Source organism: Pelodiscus sinensis, chromosome 6 (genome assembly GCF_052426305.1).
Source record: "Pelodiscus sinensis isolate ZL-2025 chromosome 6, ASM5242630v1, whole genome shotgun sequence".
NCBI lineage: Eukaryota > Metazoa > Chordata > Testudines > Trionychidae > Pelodiscus > Pelodiscus sinensis.
Window position 1 is genome coordinate 130,864,532 of NC_143057.1, and position 16,104 is coordinate 130,880,635.

At 57.7% G+C, this 16,104-nt stretch overlaps 1 protein-coding gene across 3 annotated transcripts in view; it reads right to left on the reverse strand.

Moving 5' to 3' along the window:
* Positions 1 to 16,104, reverse strand: part of CD72 (CD72 molecule) — a 59,084-nt gene that overhangs the window by 26,749 nt on the left and 16,231 nt on the right. For all 3 annotated transcript variants that reach the window (XM_089779501.1, XM_089779500.1, XM_089779499.1), the window contains one exon: positions 408 to 497. In XM_089779501.1, coding sequence (XP_089635627.1) covers positions 408 to 497 — 90 coding nt within the window. The remainder of the gene's footprint in view (positions 1 to 407; positions 498 to 16,104) is intronic.

Below are 16,104 nucleotides of genomic sequence, written 5' to 3' on the forward strand. Positions count from 1 at the left end.
AGCGTCAGACCCGCCCCATCTGTCCCCGTGGGCATGTTAGAGGGCCCTGGGGACAGAGTCCCTCCCCCGACCCTGCTCCCCAGAGACACTTTCTCCATGATGGGGCTCTCCCCATGGGTCCCCAAGACAGGGCCCCAACTGCCCCAGGACAGGCCTCCCCATCTCCCTGGTAACAGGGCCCCCATGGCTGCCAGCTGGATCCTTGGCAGTGCTGGGGACGTTTCCTGAGCAGCAGCCTGACCTCTCCTTTGCTGGGGTCCCCCTCACGCCCTCCGTGTTGCCCAGACCCGCCCCATTGCAGCCCCCCCTTCCCCCCAGCTGGACGCTGGCTGCTCCTTCCCTGCCCCCAGCCGGGCGCTTGCCCTGCATGCCCCCACTGGGGGGTGCCCAAGCGGAGCCCTACTCACAGCGAACCCCGAGGCCGATGGTGCTGGCCAGGAGGAAGAGGCAGGCCCCCAGCAGGCCCAGGGGCAGGTGGCATGTGCCCCACCAGGGCTCTGCAAGAGAGACCCAGCTGCGTTAATGGGGATGGGGGGAGCCCTGGGCACCCAAACCCTCAGGCCAGCGGCCCCCTCAGAAACCCCCGGGAATGGGTCTTGGCCCTGCCCAGGAAGGCAGTGGGGGGCTGGGGGGAGCTGCCAGTGCTGTGGGGCCTACAGGGACATGACCGGCTCCGGCTCCCCCACATTACATGGCTGACAGCCTGGTGGGGAGAGCACCGGAGCCCTGGCCATGTGGGGGGGACCAGGCTTTGGCCCATCTCCTGCTGGCCCAGCTGGGGCTGCTCCCTCACCCATTGCTGCCAGACATGGCTCTGAGGCACATTTGGCAGGCAGGCCCCAGGAGACGCCGAACTCACCACTTGGCTGCACCAGGGGCTACTGACCCTCCGCTTCACACTGGCCCTTGCTGGCTCCAGCCGCCAGCCCTCGCCCCGTCCCGCCGGCCCTGCTAGACTGAGGCACCCCAGGGAGCACGTCCCCTCGCCAGCTCCTGCCACATCCCCGTCTGGCCTGTTCCCCAGCACTCCTGGCACTGCTGCGGCTCTGCCCTCTCCCAAGGGCCCCCATAGCACGCAGCCCCCAGAGCTGGGCGCAGAGCCTGTGTCATCTCAGTGAGCCACAGACAGGTTACCCAGCCCCACTCCAGCGCCCGTGTCCTCATCCTGGGGCCACGTTAGCCCTTCCGGTCACAGCGTCACGCTGGGCGCCCAGGTCCCGTTTGTCCTTGGTGACCCCAGGTCCCCGAGTCGCTGTTGCCCCAGGCCAGCCCCCCTGCATAGGCCTGTCTGGCCCCCCATGGGCAGGACTCTGCCTCGACCCACTTCCCAAGCGCCCCCCTGCTCTGTGTGCCAGGCCGGGGGACGGGGCAGAGGGTCCCTGCAAAGGGAGCGGGAAGCCCCAGGGCACCTGCCCCTCTTGCGCCCCCAGAGCCCCTGGGCTGGGAGGGGGCAGCCTCATACTCACCGTGGCTCTGCTCCACCCCTGGCCCCCTCTTCACCTCCACGGTCTGGCCCAGATGGATGTTCTCGTAGGTGAGCTCCGCATCCTCCTCGGCGTCGGGTGCTGCGGAGGGGGGGGGCAGACGGGAGGGGGCCAGTTAGTCTGCAAGGCTGGCCCAGGGCGGGGCGGCACCAGGCAGGGGCAGGTCAGCTCTTACCTGCCTCTGGAGCCCTGGAGGACGGGCTGCTCCCCGTGGGGGTCCTCACGAACCGCAGGTCGGCATAAGTCACATTGTGCGCCATCTGGGAGCTGGCTGGGCTCTGGTGGGGGAGGGGCTGGTGGTGCCCGGGAGGGGCTGGTGGTGGAGGGGCTGGTGGTGCCCAGGAGGTGCTGGCGGTGGAGGTGTTGGCGGTGCCCGGCAGGTGCTGGCGGTGGAGGTGTTGGCGGTGCCCGGGAGGTGCTGGCGGTGCCCAGGAGGTGCTGGCGGTGGAGGTGTTGGCGGTGCCCAGGAGGTGCTGGCGGTGGAGGTGTTGGCGGTGCCCGGGAGGTGCTGGCGGTGCCCAGGAGGTGCTGGCGGTGGAGAGGCTAGGGGCGCCCGGGAGGTGCTGGCGGTGGAGGTGTTGGCGGTGCCCAGGAGGTGCTGGCGGTGGAGGTGTTGGCGGTGCCCGGGAGGTGCTGGCGGTGGAGAGGCTGGCGGTGCCCGGGAGGTGCTGGCGGTGGAGGTGCTGGCGGTGCCCGGCAGGTGCTGGCGGCGGAGCAGCCGAGGAACTGTCTGGCTCGTGCGGAGGCAGAGGACAAGTGATCCCGCTGGCAGCAGGAAGCAGAAGTTTGCATTGAGCTGGGAGCAGGTGGGGCCAGCCAAGCGCAGAGGGGCTTTCACCAGCAGCCGACTTCCCTTTTAGAGACACGAAGCAGGAAGCACGTGGGGCAGGAAGGCCCCAGAGGGACAGAATCGGGAGGGACAGAGCGGTGGCTTGAGGGCCAGACTCGGATGGCCACGTCCCTGCCTGGCCGCCAGGGAAAGGTCCGGGACTGTTTGCACTGGTGGGAGTTCACAGCAAGATCTACACCTACAACCCCAACGCTCATGGGTCTGTCTCGTGTTCTGGGAATTGTCTGGGCACGAGACCGGTGTCTCCGGGGGGCCGCTGTTGGCCTGAGGGCAGCCTGCCTGTCCGACGGGGACACGCCCAGCCCGGCTGCTCTGCGCCCCCGGCTGCGAGGGAGCGCGGGGACGGCAGAGAGCGCAGGGCGCCGGGGGACGGAGAAGGGCGGGAGGCAGTTGTGGGGGCCCTTACCGCGAGGACGAGGGGCTTGAATCCCAGGCAGAGGGCGGGGGGGAGGTGGCGCTGGGTGTGACCCTGAGAGCCCCGTGGCCTGTGGCCGGGAGTAGCCGGTGACGTTCTCTGAAGCGTGTAACGTGGCGATAGGCCGCCGTGGGGTCGGCTCTGGCAGCTACCGTGTCAGGCTTCCCCGCCCGGAGTCGGAGCCTCGCACACACGGAGCAAGGGGCGGGGCCACACAGCCGCCCCCGCGCACCAGGCCTGCTCTGGTTACTGTGGGCCGCGGTGGCCCCGCGTATGGGCAGGGTACGGAGCTGGGCGCCAGTTCCACACACCGCGCCCCTGGGGCTGGTGGCTCTCAGGGCCGGCTCTCCGCAGCCGGAAGGCCCCTGCTGGCCTCTCCCACAGGGCGCTGACGTACCCTAGCCGAGGTGCCGTCCTGTACAGCGGGGCCGGCTGTGCCTACACCCTGCGCGCGGCTACGCTGCCCTCGAACCTCTCCCCAGCGCGGCACCCTGAGGCTACAGGCTGTGGGGGGCTGGCCAAGGCGCGAGTTACCGGCACGTCGCCGTTATTCCAGCACTTTTACGAGTCAAAGCAACTTTCCCGGCTCTGTTTCCGCAATATTACAGCTTCTGCCTCCTGCCTCAGAGCCTCAGGCACCAGGGCAGTTTGGGGTCACCCATTTCTTGCATCCTCGGCCTGAAACAGCCGAGCCAGATCCTGCCGGCGTCAGCCTACAGCTTCCTTGTGTGTCAGCTCGTCTGACCCGACCCGGCTTCCTCTGCACATCGCTCCCTGTGCACCGCGCTCAGTCGTAGCCTCTGCTCCGCATGCAGGCTCTGGGCGGCTCCCGAAACGTTCTCTGCCTGGGGGCAGTGGCAGGCGTCGCCCACCTAGCGAGAGGGGTGGGTCCCCAGAGACCTGAACAGACCACAGACCTTGGTGTGACCAGCACACAGCTGGGGACGCGGCTGGGACCCCGCCAGCCAGCAGGGACCCCAGGGCTGCTCCCCTACGGGGCATGGACAGGGCACTTGATCATGTGACCAGCTCTGGTTTGGGAGATGCCAGGAGAACAGAGGAGTCTCCCTCTTCATGGCCCAGGGGATAACAGGGTACAGTTTGCTCAGGAGGGACAGGCGGGAACAGGGGGAGCTGTTTCCTTCTATATTAAAAATGTCCAACTTGGCCCGAGGTGGAGCTGGCGTAGGAGACGTGTGTTGAGAGTCTCTGGGTTAGGCTAAAAGGGGTAGAAATCAAGGGTGAGGTTGTGCGAGGGGTCTACTCCAGGCCCCCTGCCCAGGCGGACGGGGTGGATCAGGCTTTTTTTAAACAACTCATAAAATCGCTGGAAGCGCAGGGTTTGGTGGTGAGGGGGGACTTGGACTCTCCAGACGCGTGTGGGGAAACCAACCCAGCGGGGCCCAGACTGTCCCATACGTTCTCGGACTGCGCTGGAGACAATTTGTTTTCAGAAGGTTGGAAAAGGAACTGGGGGAAGCTCCTCTCAATTTGATTTGAACAAATAAGGAGGAACTGGTTGAAAATTTGAAACTGGAAGGCAGCCTGGGTGAAAGTGGCCATGAAATCAAAGATCGTGGTTCTAATGAAAGGGAGACGGGAGAACAGCAAAACAGAGACATGGATTTCAGGAAGGAAGATTTGGTAAACTGGCTGGGGAGCACAGGGAGCACTGGGGTGTGTGAGGGGAGGTGGGGGATGGGTTATAACCTCTCCCCTGTGTGAGGGGGGCTGGGGGGCACAGGAAGCACTGGGGTGTGTGAGGGGAGGTGGGGGATGGGTTATAACCTCTCCCCTGTGTAAGGGGGGCTGGGGGGCACAGGGAGCACTGGGGTGTCTGAGGGGAGGTGGGGGATGGGTTATAACCTCTCCCCTGTGTAAGGGGGGCTGGGGGGCACAGGGAGCACTGGGGTGTGAGGGGAGGTGGGGGATGGGTTATAACCTCTCCCCTGTGTAAGGGAGGCTGGGGGGCACAGGGAGCACTGGGGTGTGTGAGGGGAGGTGGGGGATGGGTTAGAACCTCTCCCCTGTGTAAGGGGGGCTGGGGGGCACAGGGAGCACTGGGGTGTCTGAGGGGAGGGGGGATGGGTTATAACCTCTCCCCTGTGTAAGGGGGGCTGGGGGGGGGCACAGGGAGCACTGGGGTGTCTGAGGGGAGGTGGGGGATGGGTTATAACCTCTCCCCTGTGTGAGGAGGGCTGGGGGGGCACAGGGAGCACTGGGGTGTCCGAGGGGATTTGCTGGGAAGGCTCCTTGCCGGCCGGGGGGGGCAGCTGAGGCGCTGGGTGTGGCTGGTTCGGTGCCGTGCGGGGGGGACCCAGGCTGGGGCTGTGAGCAGCCCTGGCTCTGAGCCCCTCACCCTGACCTCCCCCCCAGCGCTGCCCCACAGACCTGTTTCTTCCAAGGGGACTGACCCGAGGGCCGGGACTCCCCTGGGCTGGGGCAGGGCGGCTCAGCTACCGCACAGCTCAGTGCAGCCTGGCCGCGGGGCCCTGGCTGGGTGTCCCGGCTGAGAGGGGGCTGCGGGAAGGAAGCTCAGTGCTGCAGCCTGGGCCAGGGCTGGGCTCCGTGTCCCAGGCCGGACGTCACCTCCCCGGGGCCGCAGGGCAGCAGACGGTGCCTGCAGAGCAATCCACGCGGGGCCGTGTGGCCTGGGCAGGTTCCCCTCCCCCGACACTGCGCAGGAGACACGAGCCTCTTTACACTGTTTATTGGGGAGATCCACGGGGGGGAGCCCCGCTCCTCAGGCCCCTGCTGCCCATCACCATGGCATCAAATCTAGAGCAGCAGCGCGGCCCCTAGGAGGCTCCAGCTGGGGTAACGCCTGGGCTGGGGGCGCCGGGGTCAGCGCTGGGGGGTTTCCACGGGGGAGCCCGGCTGCAGTGGCTGGAGTTGCTGAGATCCCTGCAGAGGCTCCGGATTCGCCCGGTCTCAGGACACTCACGCCCAGCAGGTCCCTGCACCCGGGCAGGCTGGTCCCAGCTCTCACCCCCTGCCCCAGGCTCTGGTCTGTGCTGGCCCAGGGCACGGCTGCGCTCGGGGCCAGCAAGTGAAATTCTGGATCCCTCGGAGCGGGACCCGCGCCTGCAGGGCCAGAGCCGTGCCCAGGGCCGCTGGAGGGAGCAGAGGAAGGGCCTGGGGGAGCCTAGACCTCGGAGAGGGCAGCAACCGCAGTCTGGGCTGGCTGGCACCTGGGTAGCGTCTGCACACTGGGCTGAGGAGGGGATGTGCCAGGAGCCCTGCTGCGCTGAGCCGTGCCAAACCGAGCTGTGCCGTGCTGAGCTGTGCTGCACTGTGCCACGCCAAACCGAGCTGTGCCGTGCTGAGCCGTGCTGCGCTGAGCTGTGCCAAACCGAGCTGTGCTGTGCCGTGCCGTGCTGCGCTGAGCCGTGCCAAACCGAGCTGTGCTGTGCCGTGCCGTGCTGCGCTGAGCTGTGCCAAACCGAGCTGTGCCGTGCCGAGCCGTGCTGCGCTGAGCCACGCCAAACCGAGCTGTGCTGTGCCGAGCCGTGCTGCGCTGAGCCGTGCCAAACCGAGCTGTGCTGTGCCGAGCCGTGCTGCGCTGAGCCGTGCCAAACCGAGCTGTGCTGTGCCGTGCCTGCCGGGGTCAGGCAGCCGCGCTGCGAGGGCTGGCGGGAGCGTGGGGCCTTCGGGGGGCGGAGAACCGGAGCAAGGGGGCAGGTTGCCGGGGCAGGAGCTGCTCTCACTGGGGCTCAGTGCAGGTGTACGTGGTGTTGCCCCAGAGGAAGGCGCGGGGGGCAGGGCCGTGGCCGCACTGCAAGGCGAGGGCGCTCTGCTCACAGTCCCAGAGGCAGGCGTCGGAGCACTGCCCAGCCACCAGCCCGGAGCCAGATACCCTCCCGCAGGCCAGGAAGGAGGCCGTGAGGCGCGTCAGTGGGAAGAGCCTGGGTGGAGAGAACACAACGGGCAGCGTCAGCGACTCCTCCGCAGGCTGGAACCTGCCGCCTCCATCGCAGAGACCCCCGGGCAACAGCCCCCCGTGCGCCCCACAGGGCCTCTGGCAGAGCCGGGCCGGGCCCCTGCACCCCCCACTGTTACAATCTGGCTTTTCTGTAGCCATGTGGGAAGGCCTGTGCTAGCCCTGAGCCAAAGCCGCCTTCTGCAGCCAGACTGAAGAGCAGCAGGTGCTGGTGCTACCCTGCAAGACTCACGCCAGCACCAGCACCCGCTCTCCCCTCAGCCCCACACCCTCTGCCCTCGGCCAACATTCCCCCTGCCCTCTGCTTGCCGGCCAACCACCCCCTGCCCTCTGGCCAGGCAACCAGCCCCCAGCTCACGCCTGACCCCGGCCTGGCAGCTTGCCCCCTCACTCCCTACTCAGACCACGCACTCCCATCCCTGTGCCGTTCACCGGCAGCCCTGCCCCACACACCGAATGCCTCATTTCAGCCCCAGGATGGGGGGGGGGAGCTACAAAATCCACTAACCTCGGAACCCCAAAGTGTAAATCTGGCTCGAGACCTTGAACCTCGGTCCTCCCTGCCCCCCCCCCCCCCCCGCACAGGGCTGGCACCCCAGGGGAGCGAGCGGTTTCAATTGGGGATCACATCAGTGAGGGCTGGGGGGGGGTGTTTGTTTCTGCTCCTCACTTGTGATTTTACTGTGGGTCAGTGGCCCCGACCCAAAAGGTTTCCCTGCCCCCGCCATAAATAAAGACGACGTTGAAACCTTTTGTGTTGGACATATCTCACTGTGTTTAAAGACGAAGCCTGGCCAACGAGCCCCCACTGGGGACCAGCTCCTGTCTGGCCCCAGCATCACAGCACTCCTGCAACTCCCCACCACCATCCTCCTGAACCCCCTGCCCTGAGCCTGTCGTACCCCCACATCCCCAGTGCCCTGGGTCCATCATACACCCCAATCTCCTGCCCTGAGCCCTTCATACACCCCAGACCAGACTCTTGCACTCCCACATCCCCAGCCCCCTGCCATAAGGTTGGCAGAAGACAGCCTGAATGCATGTGAGATGCTGGTTTTAATACCTTACAGGACTGCTTCTTGGAGCAGCTGGTGCTGGAACCCACAAGGGGAGAGGCAAGTCTCGATTTAGTCCTGAGTGGAGCACAGGGTCTGGTCCAAGAGGTAAATATACCCAGACCACTTGGAAATAATGACCATAAAGTAATAAAATGTAACATCCCTGTGGGGGAAAAACACCTCAACAGCCCAACACTGTGGCATTTAATTTTAGAAAGGGGAACTACACAAATATGAGGAGGTTAGTTCAACAGAAATTAAACGGTGCAATGACAAAGGTACAAGCCTCGCAAGCTGCATGGAAACTTTTCAGAGTCACCATAATAGAGGCCCAACTTCACTGTATACCCCAAACTAAAAAACACAGTCAGGCTGTGTCTAGACAGGCAAATTTTTCCAGAAAATCAGCCGCTTTTCCGGAAAAACTTGCCAGCTGTCTACACTGGCCACTTGAATTTCCGGAAAAGCGCTGACGATCTCCTGTAAAATCATCAGTGCTTTTCCGGAAATACTATGCTGCTCCCGTTCGGGCAAAAGTCTTTTTCCGAAAGACTCTTGCCCAAAAGGGCCAGTGTAGACAGCACAGTACTGTTTTCTGGAAAAAAGCCCCGATCACGAAAATGGCGATTGGGGCTTTTTTTGCAGAAAACCGTGTCTAGATTGGCTACAGACGCTTTTGCGGAAAAGCATCCTGCCAATCTAGATGCACTTTTCCGAAAATGCTTTTAACGGAAAACTTTTCCGTTAAAAGCATTGTCGGAAATTCATGCCAGTGTAGACGTAGCCTAAGAGAATCAAAAAAGTGCCACTGTGGCTTAACCACCAGGTAAAAGAAGCAGTGAGAAATTGTGACGTAGTGGGGGTAACCTGCTAACTCTCTGGCTGCTGTCTGTAGCACCACCGAGCAGACAAGCGATGAGTCACTATGCAAAGAGGGTATCCCGACTGGTTTGGCCAGCTGACCCCCATGGAGAGGAACAAAGGAAGGTGGATGCTGCCCTGGCTGGGGGGCAGGGCTGGAGGAGAGTGGGTTAGTTCCTGGCTGGAAAGCAGGGAAGAAGGAGCTGGGGAGGGGGCTGGGATCCCCCCATCTCAAAGGGGACACTGAGGCCTCTTAGCCCCAGTTCCTGTAACCAGATTACATCTGTGCTGGGCTGTGCTGGAGGAGCAATAAACAACCTCCATTCTACTGGCTGGTGCAGTCTGTTTGTGTCGTTTCGGGGTGCAGGAGACGGGGGACCCCCAATGGGCCATCACAGAGATAAAAAGACATCTCTTTAAAAATGGAAGCCAAATTCTAGAAAATAGAAAGGTGCATAAACACTATCAAATTTAATGTAGAAAGACAAGAAAAGCCAAAAAGGAGTTTGAAGAGCCGCTCGCCAAAAACTCAAAAAGTAACAGCAAAATGTTTGTTAAGTACATCAGAAGCAGGAAGCCGACTAAACAACCCGTGGGGCCCTTGGACGATCGAGGTGCTAAAGGAGCACTCAGAGATGATGCAGTCCTAGCAGAGAAGCTAAATGAATTCTTTGCATCAGTCTTCATGGCTGAGGATCCTGGGGAAATTCCCAAACCTGAACCATTCTTTTTAGGTGACAAATCTGAGGAATTGTCCCAGATCGAGGTTTCATTAAGAGGCAGTTGTATAACAAATTGTTAAACTGAACAGTAACAAGTCACCGCGCCCAGGTGGCATTCACCCAAGAGTTCTGAAAGAACTCAAAAGGGAAATTGCAGAACTATTAACTGTGGTTTGTAACCTGTCCTGTAAATCAGTTTCCGTACCTAGTGACTGGAAAATAGAATCATAGAAACATAGCACACTAGAACTGGAAGGGACCTCGAGAGCCATCGAGTCCAGTCCCCTGCCCCATGGCAGGACCAAGCACCATCTAGACCAGGGGTGTCCAAACTTTTTTCAAAGAGGGCCAGATTTGATGAAGTGAACATGCGTGAGGGCCGACCATTTTGCCTGACATTCTTTGAACCATTAAAATTAAATGCAAATTAACTATTTTATGCAAAGTTTATTGCAAACGGCAAACGACATAACACCAACTATACATGTTGTGTCCAAATATATTTATAACTGATTTAGACCAACTGACATTAACTGAGATTTTACAATGTATTCATCTCAATTGAAAAAAAAATTTGCCTGCACTAATGTGAAGGGTGAAACTGAGATCTGGACTGCAGCACATAGGCTAGGTCTGCTTCAAAGGCAGTGGTTTTGATGCGCAAAATGTCACGCAGGTGAGAGTCACTCAGTCTTGTCCTCAAGCGGTTCTTGTTAAAGTTCATAGCAGAGAATGTCTTCTCACACATATATGTTGAGCCAAACAAGCTCAGCATTTTCTTAGCCAATGTTCGAATCTCTTGAAACCGGCTCTTATCCAGTTGGCGGTAAAAGTTCACAAGAGAGAGCTGTTGGTGACGACTGCGTAACTCGCTGTCACAATGCAGCTCAATGAGCTCGAGCTGCAGCTGATCTGGAGCATCCTCGGGGTCAACAGAGAATGGAGAGGAGAAAAGGCTGATCTCCTTTTCAATAGCTGCAAAGTCCTGAAAGCGCCGTTTAAACTCCCCAGCCAGAGATGCAATGTCTGCTGCATACCTGCTCGTTTGCGCACTGATATTGTCCTGTGGAAAACTGTTCATTATTTCCTGCAACGCTGAAAAATGTATGGTATTGGGCTGTGTTTGTGACAACTGCCTTATGAAAAGTTGCAGCTTTGTCCCAAAGGCTTTGAGGTGTGAATAAAGCTGGTTCACCGCTGCATCTTTCCCCTGAAGACTCGTGTTCAGTACGTTCAGATGCTTTGTTATGTCAACTAGAAACCCCAAATCAGCCAGCCAAATAGGATCAGATAGTTCTCGCATTGGTTGTCCCTTTGTTTCCAAGAATTCTCCGATTTCCTTTCTGAGAGAGTAGAAACGCTGCAGTGCAGACCCCCGACTGAGCCATCTTACATCGTTGCCTCTGTGTCCTCTGTGTCCTCTGCGCCCCCCCCCCACGCAGCCACACTCGGCTCAGGGCAAGGGAAGCTCTTCATACTCACTGCAGCATCTCTCCTTAGGGTGAGGAATCTCTCCCACTTCTTGCCTCATCAGCTGAGGTACGGAAATGGTTCGCTGGCTGTCCCGGGCCGGGCGGCTCTCCTCTCACAAACCCAGCCCTTTGATAAGCTGCATTTTGATCTTTTTATGGTCCCACCATTTATTTTTGCACAAGGGCCGTTATCCTTCATGTCATAATCTGGAAACCTTAAAAAAGAAGAAAAAAAGAGAGAAACACACACGGATGCATGTTGAGGCCAGGAGACAGACATAGCTGTTGGCAGGTATTTTGAAATAAGTTACCAGAAGAATTGAAACTGATACAATTATGTAGTGTTTTGACAAATAAAATGTACAGAATGTTGCCAAATTTAACATTTTATGCAGAAAATCTGTAATATTTTGTGGTACAGAATTCCTCCAGGAGTAATCCTCCTCAGTTACTCAGCGCACAATCAACCTGTAGAACTCCTTGCCAGAGGATGTGGTGAAGACCAGGACTTTAACAGGGTTCAGAAAAGAGCAAGATAGATTCATGGAGGTTAGGTCCAGCAATGGCTATTAGCCAGGGTGGGTAGGATTGGTGTCCCTAGCCTGTTTGTCTGGCAATGAGTATGTGGAGGGGCGTCGGGGAGCCCCCCTCGATCCTGCACCCCCATCCGCAGTAAGATGAGGGTTTACTGCTCCAGGATGCAGCATAGACATGATGTGGTTACAGGAGTCAGGGTCAGACCTCTTGGGTCCACAGGCCCCTGAACCCTCAGTACCAGCTTAGTCTCTTCTTCATGTCAACCCAGCCACAAACTGCCCAGCTCCCAGGCCCTGCCCCCAGCCAGGTGGCCGCCTCCCCCTCCCCCTCCCTTCCATTGTCTCTCCCCTGGGAAGAGCCTTGTTCTCTGCTCAGACTGGGACTGGGTGTCTGGGCCAATCCACATGTGGGGGAGTCAGTGGGGATCACACCTCAGCACAAGGGAACCCCGGATTACAGAGCAGACAGCCCCCCACTATGCCACAGGGTCACAGGGGAGGGAATCACTTGGGTTACGTCTAGACTACAGGCTTTTTGTTCAAGAAGCTTTTTTTGGAAGAGATCTTCCGAAAAAAACGTCTTGCACCAGAGCACGTCCACACTGCAAACGTGCATCAAAAAAGCGATGTGCTTTTGTGAAAGAGCATCCAGACTGCATGGATGCGCTCTTGAAAGTACGCGCTTATTGCTGTGCACAGAATGGCCACCAGGGCACCTGTGCTTCTTCCGCTTTTTGTGCAAAAAACCCCTCTTCCCCGTCCACACACACCTTTGGCGAAAGAGCTCTTTTACAAAAAGGTGTCCTTCCTCCTAGAACAAGGAATACCTACACGGGATAAAACTCCCTGTTCTTTTGATTTTTTGCGCAAAAATGCACTGGAGGTGTGGACGCTCCGCAAGTTTTTTTCGGAAAAATAGCCGTTTTTCTGAAAAAAATCTCTGTAGTGTAGACATAGCCTTGATGGTTCCCAGTTCTGTTCCCTCCCTGTGGGGCACCTGGCATTGGACACTGTGGGCAGACAGGACACGGGGCTGGATGGACCGTTGCTCTGACCCAGCCTGGCCACTCTTTTGGATTTGACCAGTTCGATGTAAACGTCAAAGAAACGTGCAAAAAGATGCAGCAGCAAAAATCCCATTAAATAAAGTTTGAGAGTCCAAGGTTTCATGTGTGCTATTATTAATCAGCATGTCAATTATCAATAATATTATGTTGTATCTTTCAGTCATGCGAATGGGCATTCTGAGATGGCTCTTTGTTGACCACGTGTTCTGAATTTGGATGTACAGGCAGTCCCCGAGTTATGCAGATCCGACTTATGTCGGATCCGCAGTTACGAACGGGGCTTTTCTCGCCCCGGAGGACTGGAATGGCGGGACGCCCAGATGCGCTGCAGTCCCGCCGCCCCCATCCTCTGGGGTGAGAAAAGCTGCTCCACGTCTCCTTGGTCTGCTGGGGGGGAGCCCCCTCAGCAGACCAGGGAGACGCAGAGCAAAGCCGCGGAGCACGCCCGCAGCGGGACAGCCCAGGCGCGCCCGTAGGCTTTTCTTGCCTACGCCTGGGGTAGAGCAGCTGGGGCGCTGCCGGGTTGCTCCAGTAGCACCGAGGAGCGGTGCTACTGGAGCAACTCAGCAGCATCCCAGCTGCTCTGCCCCAGGCATCCCCAAGTCAGCCACTGCTGAAACTTACCAGCGGCTGACTACAGGAAGCCGGAGGCAGAGTTGCTCTGCCCCAGGCTTCCTGGAATCAGCCGCTGATCAGTTTCAGCAGCGGCTGACTTGGGGACGCTTGGGGTTCTTAAGTTGATTCTGTATGTAAGTCAGAACTGGCGGTCAGTTTCAGCAGCGGCTGACGCCAGTTCCGACTTACATGCAGATTCAACTTAAGAACAAACCTACAGTCCCTATCTTGTACGTAACCCGGGGACTGCCTGTAGTTTGGCTCATTGGCTTGAAAAGGTGGCCGAGCCCTGGACTAATGGACGAAGGCGAGAGTCCCAACACCACAATCTGGCTGCATTCCCAGCAGCGGCACCAGCTGGTTTTCTTAAAACTCCAGACGTGGGGCCAGATATAGAGTGAAAATCGAGCTTTCACTTCAGAACCCGCCTCCTAACTTTCTAGGCCTCATGGCTGCTGAGAAGGGCTGGAAAACATGAGCTGAATGCACCCTGACGGCCAGAGACCAGACGGTAAACAACAATGTGACATAGTGGGATTGGATTTGCTGTTTGCTTTGTTACATGTGGGTCCTACTGTCCTGTTCTATTGTAAGTGTGTGTGTGTGTGTGTGCGTGTGTGTGTGTGCGCATGCGCGTGGGTGGCCCGTGAGGCTAGGCAAACTAGGCAGTTGCCTAGGGCACCGCCGTCCCGGGCGCCCAATGATGACGTCATGGGGTGTTGGGGCGCCCCGTGATTATGTCACAGCCATTGAAGGCCATGCAGGCGGGGGCGCCGATCATGCCTTCTGCCTGGGGCACCAGCTGCCGTAGCTGGCCTCAAGCTGCGTGTGTGTGTGTGTGTGTGTGTGTGTGTGTATTTCCCTGGGCAATGGAGCCCAGCTGGGGATGAGAGTGTTGGGTGCTGCTCTCACTGAAGGGGAGGCTGCCCCATCTTAGCATGTCCACAACAATAGCTCAGCCTGTCCTGTGACCTGAGCCTGGGTTGGGGGAGCATCCAGGTCACACCTTCCCCAGCATCTGAGCAAAGAGGGGCAGAGCAGCCTCCAGGCTGGTGAGGGGGAAATCTTGCTCCCCTGGGGTACAGAGCCCCCAGAAGGGTCCGAGGCCGGAGGTCAAATCAGTGAGGCAGGAGAGAAATCTAGAAGGAAAAACTTTATGATGCATGCATGCAGGCTGACAGCTACCAGAGAGCAACAGCAGTCAGCGCTGAGAGACAGGTTTAGGGATCCTTTATACAGAATGCTTAGACAGTTCTGTTGTTGATTGTTATTCTTTAACATATCAAAGTCTCAGCAGAAGCACTCTGAGACTTCTGTTCACACCAGGAGTGCTAGAAGTAAGTTTTACAGTACACAAAGCCACATGAGAACTTGAGTGGAGGAGTCTACAAGGCAAACTGTGACAAAGATAAGGGTTTACATGACAAATTGTGACAGACTAGGAGTCTCCATGAACTTGAGATAGGAGGCATTGGAAGGGTCTTAGATTAGAGTTAATTTGTTTTCTCTCTGTTACAGGGAGAGAGGTCTGGAAAACTTTTTAACCCTTACAACAGTTTTCTTTTAGAGAGTTTTGATTTCTGCACAGTCCCCCCTTTAAACACAATTGGAGTTATTTGATTTTTTTTTCCACAATTGGCAGTGGCTGGGTGTGCGGGTTCGTTTTGTCTGACTTAGGGAGAAGGGAGTTGTGACGTAGCGGGGGTGCTGCCTACTCTGTAACCCAGTGTTCCTGCCGGCTGTATGGTGGGCTGTGCGGTTCCCACTGACTCACTGCACGTGTGGATTGGCCCAGACACCTAGTCCCAGCCTGAGCAGAGAACAAGGCTGTTCCCGAGGGAGAGACAAAGGGAGGGAGGTGGGGACAGTCCCCAGGTCGGGGGGCAGGGCTGGGGAGTTGAGTTAGTCTCAGCTGGGCGAGGGGGAGTGTTGACATTTTAGACCAAGGAAGGGGGGTGCAGCGCCCGTGAGCCCTTCCCCCCAGAGGAATAAGGCTGCTGACCCTGGCTCCGGTGCTGACACCGCTCCTGCGCTGCGCTGTGTCTCAGAGAAGCAATCAAACTGCTCTACTGGCCGGCTGAGAGTCGCGTCAGGCTGTGGACGGGGGTGCAGGGCCGGGGGCTCCCCCACGCCCTGGGACACCCACATTTACTATTTTTCAAAATTTCATTATTTATACAGGCCTGACGTGATTTTGGATTGGCAGCCTTGCCTCTGTGTCCTCTGCGCCCCCCCACACAGCCACACTCGGCTCAGGGCAAGGGAAGCTCTTCATACTCACTGCAGCATCTCTCCTTAGGGTGAGGAATCTCTCCCACTTCTTGCCTCATCAGCTGAGGTACGGAAATGGTTCGCTGGCTGTCCCGGGCCGGGCGGCTCTCCTCTCACAAATCCAGCCCTTTGATAAGCTGCATTTTGATCTTTTTATGGTCCCACCATTTATTTTTGCACAAGGGCCGTTATCCTTCATGTCATAATCTGGAACCCTTAAAAAAGAAGAAAAAAAAAAGAGAGAAACACACACGGATGCATGTTGAGGCCAGGAGACAGACATAGCTGTTGGCAGGTATTTTGAAATAAGTTACCAGAAGAATTGAAACTGATACAATTATATAGTGTTTTGACAAATAAAATGTACAGAATGTTGCCAAATTTTAACATTTTATGCAGAAAATCTGTAATATTTTGTGGTACAGAATTCCTCCAGGAGTAATCCTTCTCAGTTACTTGTGGGTCAGGAAGCACTTCATCAGCTTGGTGATTCAAGTACATTATCCCCCTTGTTTCCAAAAACAAAACAGAAAGGCTGTGTCTACACTGGCACCCTTTTCCGGAAAAGGGATGCTAATGAGACACTTCGGAATAGCAAATTCCATTGTGGATTTAAATATCCCCCGCAGCATTTGCATTTACATGGCTGCCACTTTTTTCCAGCTCGGGGTTTTTGCTGGAGAAAAGCGCCAGTCTAGACGCGATTTTCTGGAAAATAAGCCCTTTTCCGGAGGATCCCTTATTCCTTGAAAGTAGGAATAAGGGATCCTCCGGAAAAGGGCTTATTTTCCGCAAGATCCCATCTAGACTGGC